General features: G+C 44.0%; 3 protein-coding genes and 1 non-coding gene across 6 annotated transcripts; 2 read left to right on the top strand and 2 right to left on the bottom strand.

Annotated features, from left to right (window-relative positions):
- The first annotated feature begins 540 nt into the window (after nt 1-540).
- On the top strand, nt 541-3113 carry LOC102700423 (uncharacterized membrane protein At4g09580-like). Its single transcript, XM_006652665.2, has 4 exons — nt 541-852; nt 1926-2196; nt 2312-2482; nt 2567-3113. The coding sequence occupies exons 1-4, from the start codon at nt 692-694 to the stop codon at nt 2726-2728; spliced, it is 765 nt and encodes a 254-aa protein (XP_006652728.1). The 5' UTR covers nt 541-691; the 3' UTR covers nt 2729-3113.
- Nucleotides 3114-3779: 666 nt separating this feature from the next.
- LOC102700137 lies at nt 3780-9096 on the top strand. Of its 3 annotated transcripts, none has more exons than XM_015836578.2 (13): nt 3780-3942; nt 4409-4457; nt 4689-4808; nt 4895-4989; nt 5169-5374; nt 5683-5871; nt 5961-6164; nt 6404-6557; nt 6635-6698; nt 6790-6864; nt 6955-7507; nt 7608-7723; nt 8803-9096. In XM_015836578.2, exons 1-11 carry the CDS (start codon nt 3880-3882, stop codon nt 7032-7034), a joined length of 1299 nt encoding a protein of 432 aa, XP_015692064.1. In that variant the 5' UTR covers nt 3780-3879; the 3' UTR covers nt 7035-7507; nt 7608-7723; nt 8803-9096. The 3 variants fall into 3 exon arrangements, with proteins under 3 accessions (XP_015692064.1, XP_015692065.1, XP_006652727.1); XM_015836579.2 differs by lacking the exon at nt 8803-9096 and adding an exon at nt 7909-7920; XM_006652664.3 differs by lacking the exon at nt 8803-9096 and having other exon boundaries at nt 7608-7879.
- Nucleotides 9097-9148: 52 nt separating this feature from the next.
- Nucleotides 9149-12334, bottom strand: LOC102699858 (WEB family protein At5g16730, chloroplastic). Its single transcript, XM_006652663.3, has 3 exons — nt 12017-12334; nt 11672-11867; nt 9149-11568 (listed from the first exon to the last, which is right to left on the bottom strand). Exons 1-3 carry the CDS (start codon nt 12034-12036, stop codon nt 9472-9474), a joined length of 2313 nt encoding a protein of 770 aa, XP_006652726.1. The 5' UTR covers nt 12037-12334; the 3' UTR covers nt 9149-9471.
- Nucleotides 12335-15259: 2925 nt separating this feature from the next.
- Nucleotides 15260-15346, bottom strand: TRNAM-CAU. The gene is given in 2 exon segments: nt 15260-15295; nt 15309-15346. It is a non-coding gene; the product is annotated as a tRNA-Met (tRNA).

Raw genomic sequence — 15346 nt, 5'->3', positions numbered from 1 at the left:
ACACGACTAAAATAAGCACAACTCTCTATTTTTTGTCTGGCTGACGAAGAAAGCAAACTGACTGAACAGCGTGTTTGCAGTTTTCAATTTTTAGATTAAACGTCACGTCAGCCATTTGATCTTTTCTATTACTACCACAGTTTATTCAGTGTTGTACATGTCTGTTTGTTGAATTGTTGTAGGGAAACTATTAAAAGTTCTCCAAAAAAAATTCAGTCGAGAAACGCATCAATCAGGTAAAAGGACTAATCTAGCAAGTAAAAATTTGTCATTGAAGAAACACATCAAATATATATAAGAGTGACTAATCTAGCAAGTAAAAATTTGTCTTGATTTGAAGTTTCCCAAAATCCTACGGACCAAACAAATCCTGGCCAAAAGCACGTTTATCTTTGCACCAACGCCAAGAAAACAGCAAAACAACAACGTTTGCACAAGAAAAGGGTAGGGGCAAAATAAACAAAAAACGGAGAGAGAGAATATTCGAACCTCTCTCTCCTCCCATATAAACTCACCAAGAAAAGCAACCGAGGAAGAAAGGGAAAGAGGGAAGGGAAGAGAAAGAGGGAGCCAAAGAAAGCTCTCATCTTCCTCTTCTCAAACTCCATCTCTCTCTCTCTTCTTCTTCTTCCTCACCTCCTCGCCCGGACCCCGGATTTTTTGAAGGGGGAAGGAGGCGGAGGCGGAGGAGATGGGGAGGGAGGAGAGGTTCCCGGTGTGGGAGGCAGCGCTAGGCGCTGGGGTCGCCGCCGCCTTCGCCACCGGGCTCGTCGGAGTCTACCTGTCCATGCCGGACTCCGACTACAGCTTCCTCAAGTTGCCGCGCAACCTCGAGGAGCTCCAAATACTCACGTAATCATCCTTGCCTCCCTCGTTTCGTTTCTCAGTTGGTGTTTCGGTTAGTTTCGTTCACGAAAGCTCCAGTTTTTTTGTGGCTATCATAGGTCAAAGTTTCTTCCTTTGTTTCGTGTCGTGATTTTTATGTTTACCAATCAATTAATCCCTGCATGTGAATTGTCCCCTTGGGTTACGAAGACATGATTTTTGTCTTAATGAGCATCCGTTTTGATGGATCAACCGAAGAGTAATACGCAGATTCAGTTCTTACGCCATTTAAGCTTTGCAAGAATTTTGTTCTGTTTTTTTGGGTGCGATTTCAAGTCACTCGTTTTCTGTGGATCACAGTTTGTGGGAATGGAATAGTTGATTTGTGAAAAATTAGAGGGAATTAGTGTCAGCTGTCTATTGATTTCGAAAGTAAATTAACGTTCATCTCATTGTCTGCGGGGAATTATTTGTTTCTATGCAAGAGGTAGATCATGGATCTGGTGAAAAGTAATTTGCAAGCTGCGGCTTTCATGAATCTGGGGAGCCTAACCTGTCCCTTTTTGCTGACCATTTCAAACTGCACTTAAAATTTATGAATGTAAGAACGCTGCAAAATCAAACGTGTGCTATACCTTGAATGTTTGCGTGATTAAGGCGTGTTTTGATATATTATAAGTTTGAAACCTGGTTTTATAATACTATCAAACGTCGTATCTCCATGATTAACTCAATAAAAGTAATTTAACACATTTGGTTGTTGTTGGAGTAAGAAATCCCTCAATTTTTTTTTCTCTAATTACCTTGTCACTTTCTTGCCAGCTATTATTGCTGTATGCTTTGGACTCAGTCCCTGCATGTTCCATGCTCCTAAATTGGACAATATACATTTGATCAGCACTATGTGTGTGATGCTAGCTATCCGTTCGCTACTGTTATGTCATGTGGATTGCGTTGTGGACCAGTTGCTATTATTAGTTATTTTGTTAAGCTATAGATGAAGTTCAGTTATGTGCATAGGAATAGTCCAATGGCTACTGGCCTACTGCTAAGAATGTATATGGCCCTTGGTTTCTAACTACAAAATGTTCTCTTTGCAGTGGCCATCTTGAGAACTATACCAGTGACTACACCATACAGGTGTTGGTGGGTTACTGTTCTGTGTACATCTTCATGCAGACCTTTATGATCCCAGGAACAATATTCATGTCATTGCTTGCTGGTGCGCTGTTTGGGCAACTCCGAGGCCTGGCCCTTGTGGTCTTTGCGGCCTCGGCTGGTGCTTCTTCGTGCTTTTTCCTGTCAAAGCTAATTGGAAAGCCATTGGTATTCTCACTGTGGCCAGATAAGCTCATGTTCTTCCAGAAGCAGGTTGGCATCGACTCAATTATTCTGATTGCTCGTCTCTTTGTTTCGGCTATCTGATTCAAGATCCTCAAGGACATAAGTTCATTACTGAAAAGATGTAACTTTTGTTGCTTTCCAGGTTGCCAAAAGAAGAGAAAGGCTGTTGAATTACATGCTCTTTCTCAGGGTCACCCCAACTTTGCCAAACACCTTCATCAACTTAGCATCACCCATAGTAGATGTTCCCTACCATATATTCTTACTGGCTACTCTCATCGGTCTCATTCCAGCTGCCTATGTGACTGTGAGGGTAAGTTCCTACCATCTTTTGCCATTCTATTTTGTGCAACACCTACTCTTTGTAACCCTGTTCATTGTTTCTTCTTCCATCCAGGCTGGGATTGCTCTAGGAGAGCTAACATCGCTGAGTGACCTGTATGACACCCAATCGATCGCGTTGCTGTTCTTGATCGGGGTTGTTTCAGTAACACCAGCATTGTTGGGCAAGGATGAGGCACAAGAAAAAACACAAGAAATCACCGTAGCCGCCTCATGATCAACGAAGCGTCAACCCGGATCGCTTCACCTGTACATGTGAAGATCCAGCATGCAGGCAGGGTTGCTTCAGGAGAACGAGCAACAAAGGCCTGACAACACATATGGTTTGCACACATCATGACAGGACCCTCCAACCCCAGAAGGTCTTCCGTGACCCCTCCCCATTACCGGAGGCCTGCCTGGGTTGCCATCAAAACATTTATGGAAGTGGTTAGCCACCCGCGTTATGGAACTGGGAGGCACAATGCCCATCAGGCAAAAGCTTAGCCTTGATGTGTAAGCATTAAAGCAAGTAGTGTTGTTTAGATGGGACAAGCAACTGATCTGATCCCTGTATATATTGATCAGATTCATTCAATCCATATTCAGTGGTTCAATCACAAGTCACAGCCCGTCTCTGTGCCGTGCCGCTTCACGTCTTACGCTTTACTCTGCCTGTGAATTATGATGCGTATGATAATTGGTTCTCCCTCCGATCCATAATAACTTTATTTTTTAATTTCTATACCCAATACTTTGACCATTCGTCTTATTTAAAAAATTTATACAAAAACTTAAAAAAATAGTCACGTATAAAATAATATTCATATTTTATCATCTAGTAATAATAAAAATATTAATCGCAAAAAAATTTCAAATAAGACATAGAGTCAAAACATTATATCTAAAAACTGAAAAATAATCTTATTTTGGGACGGAGGTAGTACTGTTTTTATGCCAGTTTCTGCGTCTCGCTTTCTGATGATCATGTTGTTTTCGTGGCACACTTTCTAATTTTTGTAACAATGATAAATTTGGTGCGTATTCAAATTTCAAACCTGAAAGGAAAACGCGACAATCAGTATTGTTATCGGAGACCCGTTAAATAAGGCCCACTAGGCCATTAGTCATCAACTCATACTAGATGGCTTAACATAATGGGCCAAACTGTACAAACAAACAGTACGGCCCAACCATTTTCAATGAAATTCCGGGCTTACAGCCCATTATATGACCAGCTTACAAATATCGAAGCCCATCCGATTTAGCCAGTGAATGGGCTAGATCTAACTGGGCCGGTGCGAAGGCATCGCCAGTCTCCGCCGTGAGCTCGTGGGAGGAGCAGGCGGCAGGGCGAGGACGAAGCCGCCGGGCCGGAACGCGAAGCACATGCTGGGCCCTCTCCGCCGCGCCGCCGCTGCAGTGTCCGCACCGGCGGCGATCCTTCGGCAGGTGAGCCTAGCTTCCGTACTGCTCGTCTCGTCGTGTGTGTGTGCGCGCGCGCGTGCTGCGGTTCACGAATCCTGCGGTTTGTTCGGGGCGACGGTACTACTAGTCTGATGAGTTTCGGAATCGGTAGTGGTTTGGCGGCCGTGTGCCGAAACGCAAGGATCCCGAACGCTGTGACTTTGATTCGGAACAGATAGTTAGAGAAGGAGCTCTAATTCCATAGCTGATTTGGAAGAGTCAGCTCTGGGGTTTGTGCTTATGTGATACGTCGTTGTGTCATCGAAGAGCTGGTCGAAAGTGTCGACTTCTATTGTATTTGTTTATGGGGATTCCGTGTGAGATGCAGGGTTTTTGTTCGGTGATGCGAAATATTGCGATTGTTTTCCACTTGCATTTGTTCTATATTTGTGATTGTTATAAATGCAACTGTACATTGGGGAGTCTAAATTTTGGCTTATGAAATGTGCAGTTCCGGTGCGCTTACCATCGAAACAATGAGAGACTATTGCCCTGTCGAGGTAAGCCTGGCCAAACCATACACTTCTCATCATATCTATGTTTGTTATGCTTATGAAATCCCATTTTTAACCCAAAACACAAATTTATAATGTGATTCGTACTGTAACTTGCTTATATTGTGTTATTTCATCTTTATCAAGTTCTAATATTCTGTTCATTCAAATTGGACCAACCGTTACAAACAATTGACATATGAACATCTTTAATATACTCTTTGCTGCACAGAGAAGACCAGCAAGTTTCATATGGTCTTAATTGGGCTATTGCTGGAAAAGGTGTTGTTGTAAAAGACAAGTTGTTCTATAACTTGGCCACATCAGAACTTCAGAAAGGTGGTGCTGTTCACACAGGTATGTGTGTAAATATATGATGCACATACACAATTGATTTGATTGGTACTGATGTACAACTTGTTACCTGCTTCTGGAGCATCTAGAGCATCTGTCTGGCATTCCACTTCATGTTAGAGGCAATGTCATCAGTGGGATTCCTGATGTTTCAAGAGCTCAATTTGCCAAGCTTCTGAAACTGGTACATTTGTATTTCTTATTCAATTCTCCATGGAATGTTGTCTCAGAATTATGTATTGATATTAATTAAAGTTTGCTGCCTATTGCAAGCAGAATTTAAGTTTCCTCTTATCAATTGAGTCTCAGTACCTCGATTGAAGTGTTGTTTTTATGTTTTGATGAGCTGTTGTCTTTCCTTAGGTGACCTTTCATCTTTCATCCATCTCAAGTTTGTACGTCCAAGATGGTGCTGTTGGTTCATCTGTGGAGTGTAATGCAAAAGTCCGTGTTATTAGTGATAACCCCTCTGCTGTTATTTTACTTTCCAATGTCCTTTGGAAAACATCAGATCGTTCTATTTCCCATGACACATGCCCACTGACTATATATGTTGCAAGTTCCATAAGGTAATCTTATTTTTGTAACATCAAAAATCACAAAACCTTTAGTTGGCCATAGCACAAAAACTAAAAGCTTCATTATTTCACTGAAATTAAGCATAAGCGAAACAACTTATTAATGATTACAAAATAATTTATGGGTAGAACTTTTATATGTGTGTTCTTAGCAATCTAAAAGCAAAAGCTGAAAAATTAATTAAGATAAGGAAAACCCAAAATTAATTCCAAATTTTAAGTTTTATAATACAAAATTTGGCTTATAAGCATAAACGAAAAGATGGAGAGTTATTTTCTCATTGAATGTTTTTGAACAGTACTAATGTCAGGAATGCTCTTGGTTCTGGAATACAATATGCTAATGGGTTTGCAGCAGCAGACATAGAACGCTCTTCACTTATCCTATGTGGCAAAGCATTTGCTGATTCCACTATGCTCAAAGATTCTCTTAGCGCTTTGACTGCCCCTATAATATCTGCAAGGGGAGGCTTGCCATTTCCTGGATGGTAGGATACACATTTTTTTCTGTCTCCGTAAGTATATTTTTTTGCTCTTTCATAAGTATCACTTTTGTCTTCCATACTTTGTTTATCAGGCTCCTATCTTTTTGTGGTTCTGCTATACTGTTGTTTGCTCCAATGGAGGTTATCAAGTCCTTAAATATTCAGGACGTTCTTGTGTCTACTGACAGTGGTGTGGTTGTCTCTTCTAAAGGATCTAATGTGCTATTCCCTACAGAGGCAAGGGAACTAAATTTGTTCGCCAAACCAACTACAGTTGTTATCGTATCAACAGATAGGTAATGAAGAATCTGTGGTTCAAAGGGTGCACAACATCATTTGTTGTTTTGTTTCTCATTTTAAAGAATAGTGGCGAAGTTGTTCACCTAAGTAATAGGAAGCACTTCATTTTACTGGATGTTTAAAATGCACAGAAGTTGTAGCTAGAAGGAATGGGACTACATACTGGTTGTTGTGTTATCTACAGTTGTTCTAAAACTGAGTTTGCCAACAATGTGTTGATGTCCTTTACTTTCAGCACTGACGCCATACCAGCAGTATCAAAGCTCTCTCCAGGCCAGGCTGCTTACCACTTCTTAGCAGGATACCATGATGGTAAATTTGTGCCAGCTTACACCAAGGGCCCCTCCCCTGTGGGTCCACTCGCCCTAGCGAATTCCTTATTTTCTCATGTAAGTCTCCTTCGTGATTCCATCCACTATTGTCGTTCTGGTATTCTGCTAAAAAAAAAAATGCTCTGCCTTTCCAGTTGAAAGAAGAGAATGCACCAACATATCTGATAAATGCCAAGAACTCTGGGAAGTATATAACTGGTAATAAAAGAATCCATGTATTTGCATGTACAAATCTATTTGCTTTACTGCTATGATAAGTTCCTTTACTGTCAAACACTGTCAAATACAGGCAAGCAGTTCATGAGGCTAATAGAGAGAACATTATTGAACAATTTGCCAGACTACAAATCTGAAGATATGAGAGGTGAATAGTTCATGGAACTAGCACACAGTCAACATCAGCCATATAGTGTGACCCTTTTTTTGACTGAAAATTCATGCCTTTTGACTGCAGTTGGGGAATTGAAGGGGAACTACAAGAGCTTTTTATCCATCAAGTTTGGCAAATATTTACCTGAGGAGTTCACTTTCTGAGAGTACAGTCAATGATTTAGTGTACATTTACCACACTTTTAACTTGAACTGGGATAGGGTCCCCCTTTCTCCTCAACTCTCAACCACAAGACACATTACCATGACGTCATTATATATTTCTCTCTTGGTTCTGGCATGGTTAATTAGACTGTATCTGCTGTAAATGAATTCAAATGTTGTGCACAAGCATGTCAACTACTAATTTAGTAGCAGCAGAACTCCTGAAGCTTCTTGCGACTGGGAACTCCAAATCGTCCCTCTCTGTACACCTTTATGTAGAGAGTCTCTTCCCACCCATTAATCCATTATCCCAGCTTCAATATTTGCTGCACACCATCGGTACATTTTATATGCTAACAAAGTTAGCGATCGCAGGTTTACAAGCTGCTCTTTTTCTTCACGTTGCAATGTTACTGTTCCCAGGACACACGAGTCCTGGCACTGCAGCCTTGTGGAGTACTGGGATCACAATGGTACGAGGCGTAACGTGCCAATGTCTCGGGACACAGAGGCCGTGCCAATCTGGGTCATGCCATTTTATGAATATTGAACGCGGCCGTTTTGTTCATGCAGAGATGTCAGAGCTTCACATGGTTTCACTGAGAAGGAACTGGTCCGGTGGTCCCTTGACCATGGCCTATACTTCTCTTTATCTCCATTAACAAGAGAAGTAGTGGACGCCTCATCAGGTACAATGCTTGCATCACTTCCCCATCATATTGAGTATCATCTGAACTCACATATTTGGCGTGTATTGGTGAAAAAACCAAACTTATTATTTGGCGGTAGACATGGAACTTATTTGGCGGTAGTAGTATCGAAGTGATGAGCAGACAAAAGATGTTCATGTGGACCTGATTTTTTGAAACTGCAGATATGATTCAGGGCCTGTTTGGATTCAGGACTTTTTTTCAGTTCATTGTCACATCGAATATTTAGACGTTAATTATAAGTATTAAATATAGACTGATAACAAAACTAATTGCATAAATAAATGTTATTTCATTAGACAAATTTTTTAAGCCTAATTAAGCCACAATTAGCAAATGTTTACTGTAGCATCACATTCGTTAATCATGGACTAATTATTGAGACATTCGTTAATCATGGACTAATTAGGCTCCATAGGTTCTTCTCGCGAAATAGTTCAGAGTATGAAGTAAGTTTTATTAATAATCTATATTTAATACTTTTAATTAGTGTCCAAACATTCGATGTGACATGGTCTCGTTTACTGTCACATATCCTGTCTTTTCATGACAGGAAGACCCCTATTGCAACGGTCGGGATCAACTGAGGCCCTGTTTATAGTTTCTAAATTTTTTTAGTATTCGGAGTATTAAACGTAGTCTAGTTACAAAACAAATTTTAGATTAAAACAATTTTTTAGTCTAATTAATCTGTCATTAGTATATGTTGGTTATTGTAGTACTTATGACTAATCATGCACTAATTAAGCTTAAAAGATTTGTCTCACTGTTTTTCCATAGCTGTGTAATTAGTTTTATTTTTTATTAATATTTAATGCTCTATTTAGGTGTTCAAAATTTGATGGGATGTTTTTTGGAAATGACTTTGGAAACTAATCAGGGCATGAAACAAAACACACCGGTAATACTACTAGTAGTAATCTGATAGGTCTATAAACTTTAGAGTTGGGGGACGCGGTAGGAAGCTTTCTGTTGAACGTTCATCCTTCAGGAACAGAATAGTGGTACCACTGTATCTGTACTAGTACTGGTAAACTGAAGTAGCTGCCATTGATCAGGGCAAATAAATGACGATGAATTTATGGTCTTATGGAAAGATGACCATTCTCAGCATAGATCTAACCGGTCGTTGCCTTACCGTATCCATCCTTGCGAGTCGCATGAATAATTTAGCAGGCATAATGAAGACTATTGTATGGACTGTTTAGTTCATGTGGTCAAGGGAAATGTTGAATCTGAATAGTAGCTGGAGCAAATCCATTATTGATGAGCAAATAGCCTGATCAAAAACCTGCTTGCTATCACATGTATGATAGGCCTTTTTTGTCCAATAATGCATAAGCCGTTACCATCATCACTCTGTGATGCCAGCTCAAGAACATGGAGCACCATGAAACTTTCTGCTTGAGATGAATAATGCAATTGTGTTCATAGGGGTTCTCAAATGAATCTGTACCAATCAAATTGAAAATTTCTGCTCCTTTTACAGCAACATTATCAAGGCATATTATACATTAATAAAAATAAATACAATAACTAGAATATGAATGGCGATCAAACATGCACAAGGAATAAACAAACGGCTGTAAATACAATCGACCATTTGTATTCTCTTAAACACCCAACATTTTCTTTACCATGATGAGGCAAGACCCAGAAGCTAGATGACCAGTCAAAGAAGGAGATGCCACATAGCACAAAACAAAGAAATGTCATCAGATTTTATGCTAAGGTTGGGTTTTCTTCTTCAGCAAACCACCGAATTTCTTCAGCAAGGGCTTCTTCTTATGCTGCTGCTGCTGTTTGGTGGGTGATACATTGCCATTGCTCGCTGTCCTGGAGTGCAAACCATTGCCTTCAACAATGGAATCTCCCGTGTTGGATTCCAAATCCACTTCTGATTCCCCATCGTTTCCCTTCTCCTTGGATGAAGCATCATCAGTAATCTTGCTGTTCTCCCACATCTTGGCAACTACCATTACCGGTTCATCGTCCTCGCTGTCCCCCTTGACATTACCTTGTTCCTTGTTACTACCGTTCATAGCTCCATCTTTTGAATTTGCAAGCTGGGAAGAGAGTTCCTTTATCTTGTCCGAAGCAACAAGTTCCTTCGCTTGTAAATCGTCATTCTCTTGTTTTATGTTCTGCAACTCATTTTCTTTGTCTAGTAGCTTTTCCTTCCATTGGAGGGTCTCAGCCTTGGCTTCCTCACTTGTTTTATTAGCTTCCATTATCTGGGCTTCAAGATGCTTCATCTTCTCCAGCAGCTCAGCATTTTCACTTTCTTTGTCTTTTACAGCATCCAAGGTCTTATCCATCTGAGCTCTGGCATTGTTAATTTCTTCTTCTGATTTTTTTATTGAGTTTACGAAACTTAGCTCTTTGGACTGCCATTCCTCAGACGCACTCTTGGCTTCTGCTTGCATTCTTTCAACTGACTTCTTGAGGCAAACTTTTTCATAGTTTGCTTCGTCAAGCATTACCTCGTAGCTCTCCTTTGCATTCTGCAGACTCACATTGAGCTCCTCTACCTGTGCACGAGCACGATCAATCTCTTCTTGTTTATCGAGGTATTTCTCCTGTGCCTCTCTCAGTTGAGCTGACATTTCGTGCAAAGCAGAGGCTTGACCCTCCATGGCCTTCTTAACCTTCTCAACTTCAGCTTTGCAGTTTTCTAGTTCCTTGGTGAGATTGTTCTTCTGTTCAGTCAGAGTCTCCACTTCTGAACTTGTAATCCTGTCATTGTTAAGGTCGTCTTCTGCTGCTTGGAGCTTTAACCTAAGGTCTTCTATCTCTGACCTTAATTCAACAGCTTCCTTCTCAGCAGAATCAATATTTCCCTTCTGCTTGGCTACCACATCCTCCAATGACCTGATATTGTCCTGAAGCGCGTCGATTTCGGATTCTTTTTCTAGGAGCAGAGTGATTTTTGCATCCAATTCTTTCATCGCTGATTCCAAAGACTCGCCCTTGAGAATGTTAGACTGATCAGCTTCCTCCAACCTGACCTCCAATTCAAGTGCTTTCGTCTTCCATTTGCCAAGTAACTCTTCTGACCTTGCGCGTGCCTTCTTAACATCAGCAACTTCAACTTTAAGCTGTTCAACCACACCTTCCAATTCAACTGCCCTCTGCTCAGCAACATTTGCTTTCTCAAGTTCAAGCCTCAATCCAGAGTTCTCTTCCTCGAGCTTCCTGATGCGCTCCACAGCGCCTTTCGATGTGCCCCCTATCTCGGAATCAAGCAGCCCTTTCAGATGTGTCACCTCTGCATTGAGAAGCTTGATCTTCTCAGCATTCCCCTCTGAAGTCTTCATGGCATCATCTACCTGGTTAAGCGCCGCGTTCTTGGCATCGATTGCATCTGCTAGCTCATACCTCGCCTTCTCGAGCTGCTCCACCGTCGAATGCAGCACAGCCATGTCGGCCTCCTGCTGGCTCTGCATGCTCGCCAGCTTCGTCCGCAGCTCATCCTCCATGCTCTGCGGCGACCCAACGCTTGCCGGCTCCGACTCGACGGCGCCGGCGCCGGAGTTGTCGGTCGCCGAGTCCTCCGCCGCCTTGCTCCGCGCAGCGAGTGCCTCCTGGAGCTTCGCATTGGCCTCATCAGCCGCCCTCTTGGCACACTCCAGTTCATCGAGGACTTTCCCTCTCTCCTTCTCCTTCTCCACCAACTGCTCCTTAGCCTTCACGAGCTCCTCCTGAACGGCGGCGAGCTGCGCCTGCTGCTCCTGGGTCGACGGCTTCACTGCCGCCGCCGCCTCCTGTGACGACGGCTTCGCGGCAGCGGGCTCCTGCGCCGGCTTCGCATCCTTCCCTTGCTTCTGAAAACCATCAAAATACCGCTCAGATTCCGCAGAAAGCAAGCAACTTTCAGCGTCACGGCGAGAGGAGTAAGAGGAGGAGGAGGAGCCCGAATTGCCATACCTCTGGAGGGGTGGTGATCCGGGAGGCGCTCTTGGGCGTCTTGCGGTCGGCCGACCCGGGGGACTTGTCCGCGGCGGGGCGCGGCGGCGCCTTGGGCACGGCCGGCTTCCTCGGCGTCTTGGCGCTCTTGGGCGTCGGCGGCGTGCCCTTCGCCTCCGACTTGCCGTTGCTCTTCGCCTCGGCCTGGCCGCCAGATCTGCAGCTCCATGAAACCGACCCGCCATCAGATCAAAGAACCACAAGGCCCAGATCTATCTCCACACTCAGCAAGATCCAGCAAGCCGGAGAGCTTGCACCGATCAAGAACACGCATAAGAATGCACAGGAAGATTAGCCAATGCTTACTTGGTCTTGGAGCCCTGCATTGCTGAGCGCTCGCTGCCTCTGCTTCTGCCTCTGCTTCCGGTTCTTGGCGTGTGCACCTCTACGCTAACCAGGAGGCGCCTTGAATGCGAAATTGGAGGAGGAAGGAGTGGTGAGGTGAGCGGTTGCGGCCGCTCTGCTCTGCCACTAGTAGAAGAACATGGAGGAGTGGGGGTGGAATTTACTTGCTGCCAGAAAAAGGAGAAAAAAAACGCAGCTTTTGATCAATATCTCTGCGGTTTCTGCTCACGTTTTGCTCCGCTGTTTTTATTCGGTGCGAGAGTGTGTGTGTGTGTGTGAGAGAGAGAGAGAGAAAGAGAAGTTGAAGCGAACGGACAGGCAGGCCAAGGCCAGGAGAGACGGATGAGCTGGAAGGCGTTAATCTTCAGGTTAAGAGAGCTTAATAAGTTGTCATTCTGTCATCATCACAGCGGCTGCTTTACCTGAGAGTTTGCGGCTGTGGTATCCCTTTCGCTAACCACCTCGTTTGTTATATCCTAGCAAGGCAGCAAAAATATTTATTTTTGCTTGGATGAGATAAAGCAGCAAAATTTGCTGTAGCTTTTATTCCCTCGTTTGTCTCCTCTCCTCCCCTCTCCTCTCCCCGGTCTCGATTGCTTGGAGACTTTTCATTTTCAGTACCCATTTTGCCAGACGTGACGCTTCAACCGCAGCTCGTCATCTCTCATCGGTAGAATTTGGGGAACACTGTGGATATATAAAACTTGAACAGCTGGTGTGGCTGGCTGGCTGTTGCTAGTAGTAGAACTGTTCAAATGGCCGTATTTATGATTACGCTCGAAGAGTTTGCAGGACATGTCGGTGTGTCGTCTTCTTCGTCAGGTTTCATGGAAACTCGCGGGCTCGTGGCGCACAGCCGACATGTATGATTAGTAGCTTCCGTTTTTTTTAATCGTGTACTAGGAGTAATCTAATCGCCCTTGCACGATGGCGATTCCTGAGATGGCAAGGACAACAGTATGGAGCACTGTAGTCGCGGCAAATTCGCTTTGGAGTTTGGCCGCGGTGCCTCGAAGCGTGGCTCAAAGACTTGTTGGAAGATGCTGGCGTAGTGGTCAAAAAGAGGAGCCATCAACCATGTATTCATGTCAGACGACCTTAGAAAAACACTGTCTGGAGTTAAAAAGGAATTGAAGTGTATTATTAAAAAAAAAAGGCAGACACGGGTACCCAGTGAACTTATCTGTGTAATTACATAAGATAAACTACTGAACCTATCTGTGTAATTACATAAAAAAAAAGGTATAAGCGGGTACATGCTCTTTTAAAACAGTAGAAAAAATGTACTCCAGTAACAGAACGACGTGTCCGCTAAATTACTAATCTAAAATTGTCGTTTGATTAGTACACAACAGAAATATAGGAATTTATAGCCATGGTAGTAAGAAAGCATGATGTTTCGAAGCTGTGACTATCGTCGTCTTCAAAATCGTCACGATAATTGTACCAAACCACGTGATAATCGTGTCGAACCGGGTGGTTTGACATCCAAAACCGTGTGGTTTGACATCCAAAACCGTGATGAATTTTTTTAAAATTTTTTAGTTTTAAATTCGCACAACTTTTTAACGAGAATCACGATTATCGTCGCTCCGGCTAGGACTGGTTTCGGCCTATTCCACAGTAAATAATACCATCATCAGAGTCCAGGTGTCGTTGGCGTCTAGCTACCTGAGGAGGTCACTGTTACGCTAAGCCTGCCATCTCTCTCGTTGCCTCTCAAGTCGCAAGGCCTAGACATCGAAGACAATGCATCGGCAATCCAATGGATAGGAATAGGATAGGACGGTGATTGAAATGGATGAATAGCAAAGGTGCTTTTCAAACATTGAAATGGATGAATAAGTAGTTACACCGCTTAAACAACCAGTCTGATCAGATCATTGGGCCAAGGGTCACCCCGGGGGGTACTGTTCAAACACGTTGGAAAATTCCGTTGACAAGAACCACTATAACAAAGAGGCACTGTAGATGCTGGTGCGAGCCAGCCATTGGACCATGTAGTCTAGGACTGAGAAAGTGCAGTCCTTGTCTTGCAACCGTCACCGTAGCACTACAAGGGATCCATGCCATGCATCCTGGTCGTGCAGACAGGGGAAGGGAGAAGAGCAGTGCAGAGAGGATATTTTCTGCCGCGAAGAAAAAATTATTCCCTAAAACAATCCTTTTGCTCTAATCAATCCGGTATAGTGCCATGCGTACGCTCATGGTAGTAGTACCAACCATAAACGCAGCTGGTTTGGGATCCAAAGATCGAAGCCGCGACCGCGAGCCACCACCACGGCACCAACCGAGAGTGCGAGACCGAGCCATCGCTTCGTTGACTTTCCCCCAGCTTGGGCATTTGTTTGGAGAACATTTGCACGACGAGCACGCATTCTTCGATCGATCGATCGATATCCTGGTAGCGCTCAGGGCACGGCATTTTAGCCGTGCAGTGCAGCCACCTAATGAGCGGAAACCGAAGCACCAACCAATCAACGACTAGTAGCGGCCGGACAGGACTAGCAGAGGCAGCACGAAACGGAAGGAGGGTCCACGGAGAGATAGCAGCAGGCCGGCGAATCCTCCCTTGTCTGACGCCGAGGCTTCACCAAAGGGAACCGCCCGCCCGCCCCCCGCGTTCGCCGTGGCCGTCCCATCAATGCGCGACGTGTGCGCGCGCACCGAACGCCCAGCGTGTCGACGGTGTCGTGCTCGCGCGGCTGGCTTGCTCGCTCGCTCGCCCATGTGACTGACCACCTGATGTGACACACACACGGCTCGGCTCGGCTCGGCGGAACGAACGAACGTACCACTACCACCTGATGAGTCGGCGGGCGCCGCGGCGGCGAGCAGTAGTGTGTCCTCCGTCCCTTGCCATCCGCGCTAGGGCAACATCAAGACTTCTTCGGATCACAGGAATTTTAGAGAAAACAGTTCAGTTTCTTTAAAATTTCTATAAAATTTCTCCCAACCGAAGAGTACCTAAATAATTTCGTAGGTGTATACACATGTGTACGGATGATTGCACGAGAATGTTTCCGAGGTTGGAGAGAAATTTCGTGGTATGTGCGGTGTTGGGTGTCTGCAACTGGACCTGGGCCGTAGCATTATCCCGACAAACCCAGGAAGTTCATGGCCGGTAACGTTATCTCAACAAACAAGGCCTGGAAATTCGGTAAGGAAAAAGAAAAAACAAGGCCAGCGATACGAAAAAGAGAGTGGGGTGAGAGAGGCTCGAACTCTCGACCTCAGGATCACTCGCTTTAGCTATGAGACCTACGCGCTAGCCAACTGCGCCACCACCCC

The sequence above is a fragment of the Oryza brachyantha genome, chromosome 4 (assembly GCF_000231095.2).
Source record: "Oryza brachyantha chromosome 4, ObraRS2, whole genome shotgun sequence".
In the NCBI taxonomy this organism is placed as follows: domain Eukaryota; kingdom Viridiplantae; phylum Streptophyta; class Magnoliopsida; order Poales; family Poaceae; genus Oryza; species Oryza brachyantha.
The sequence above is the reverse complement of the archived record's forward strand: the minus strand, read 5'-3'. Positions and strand labels throughout refer to the sequence as shown.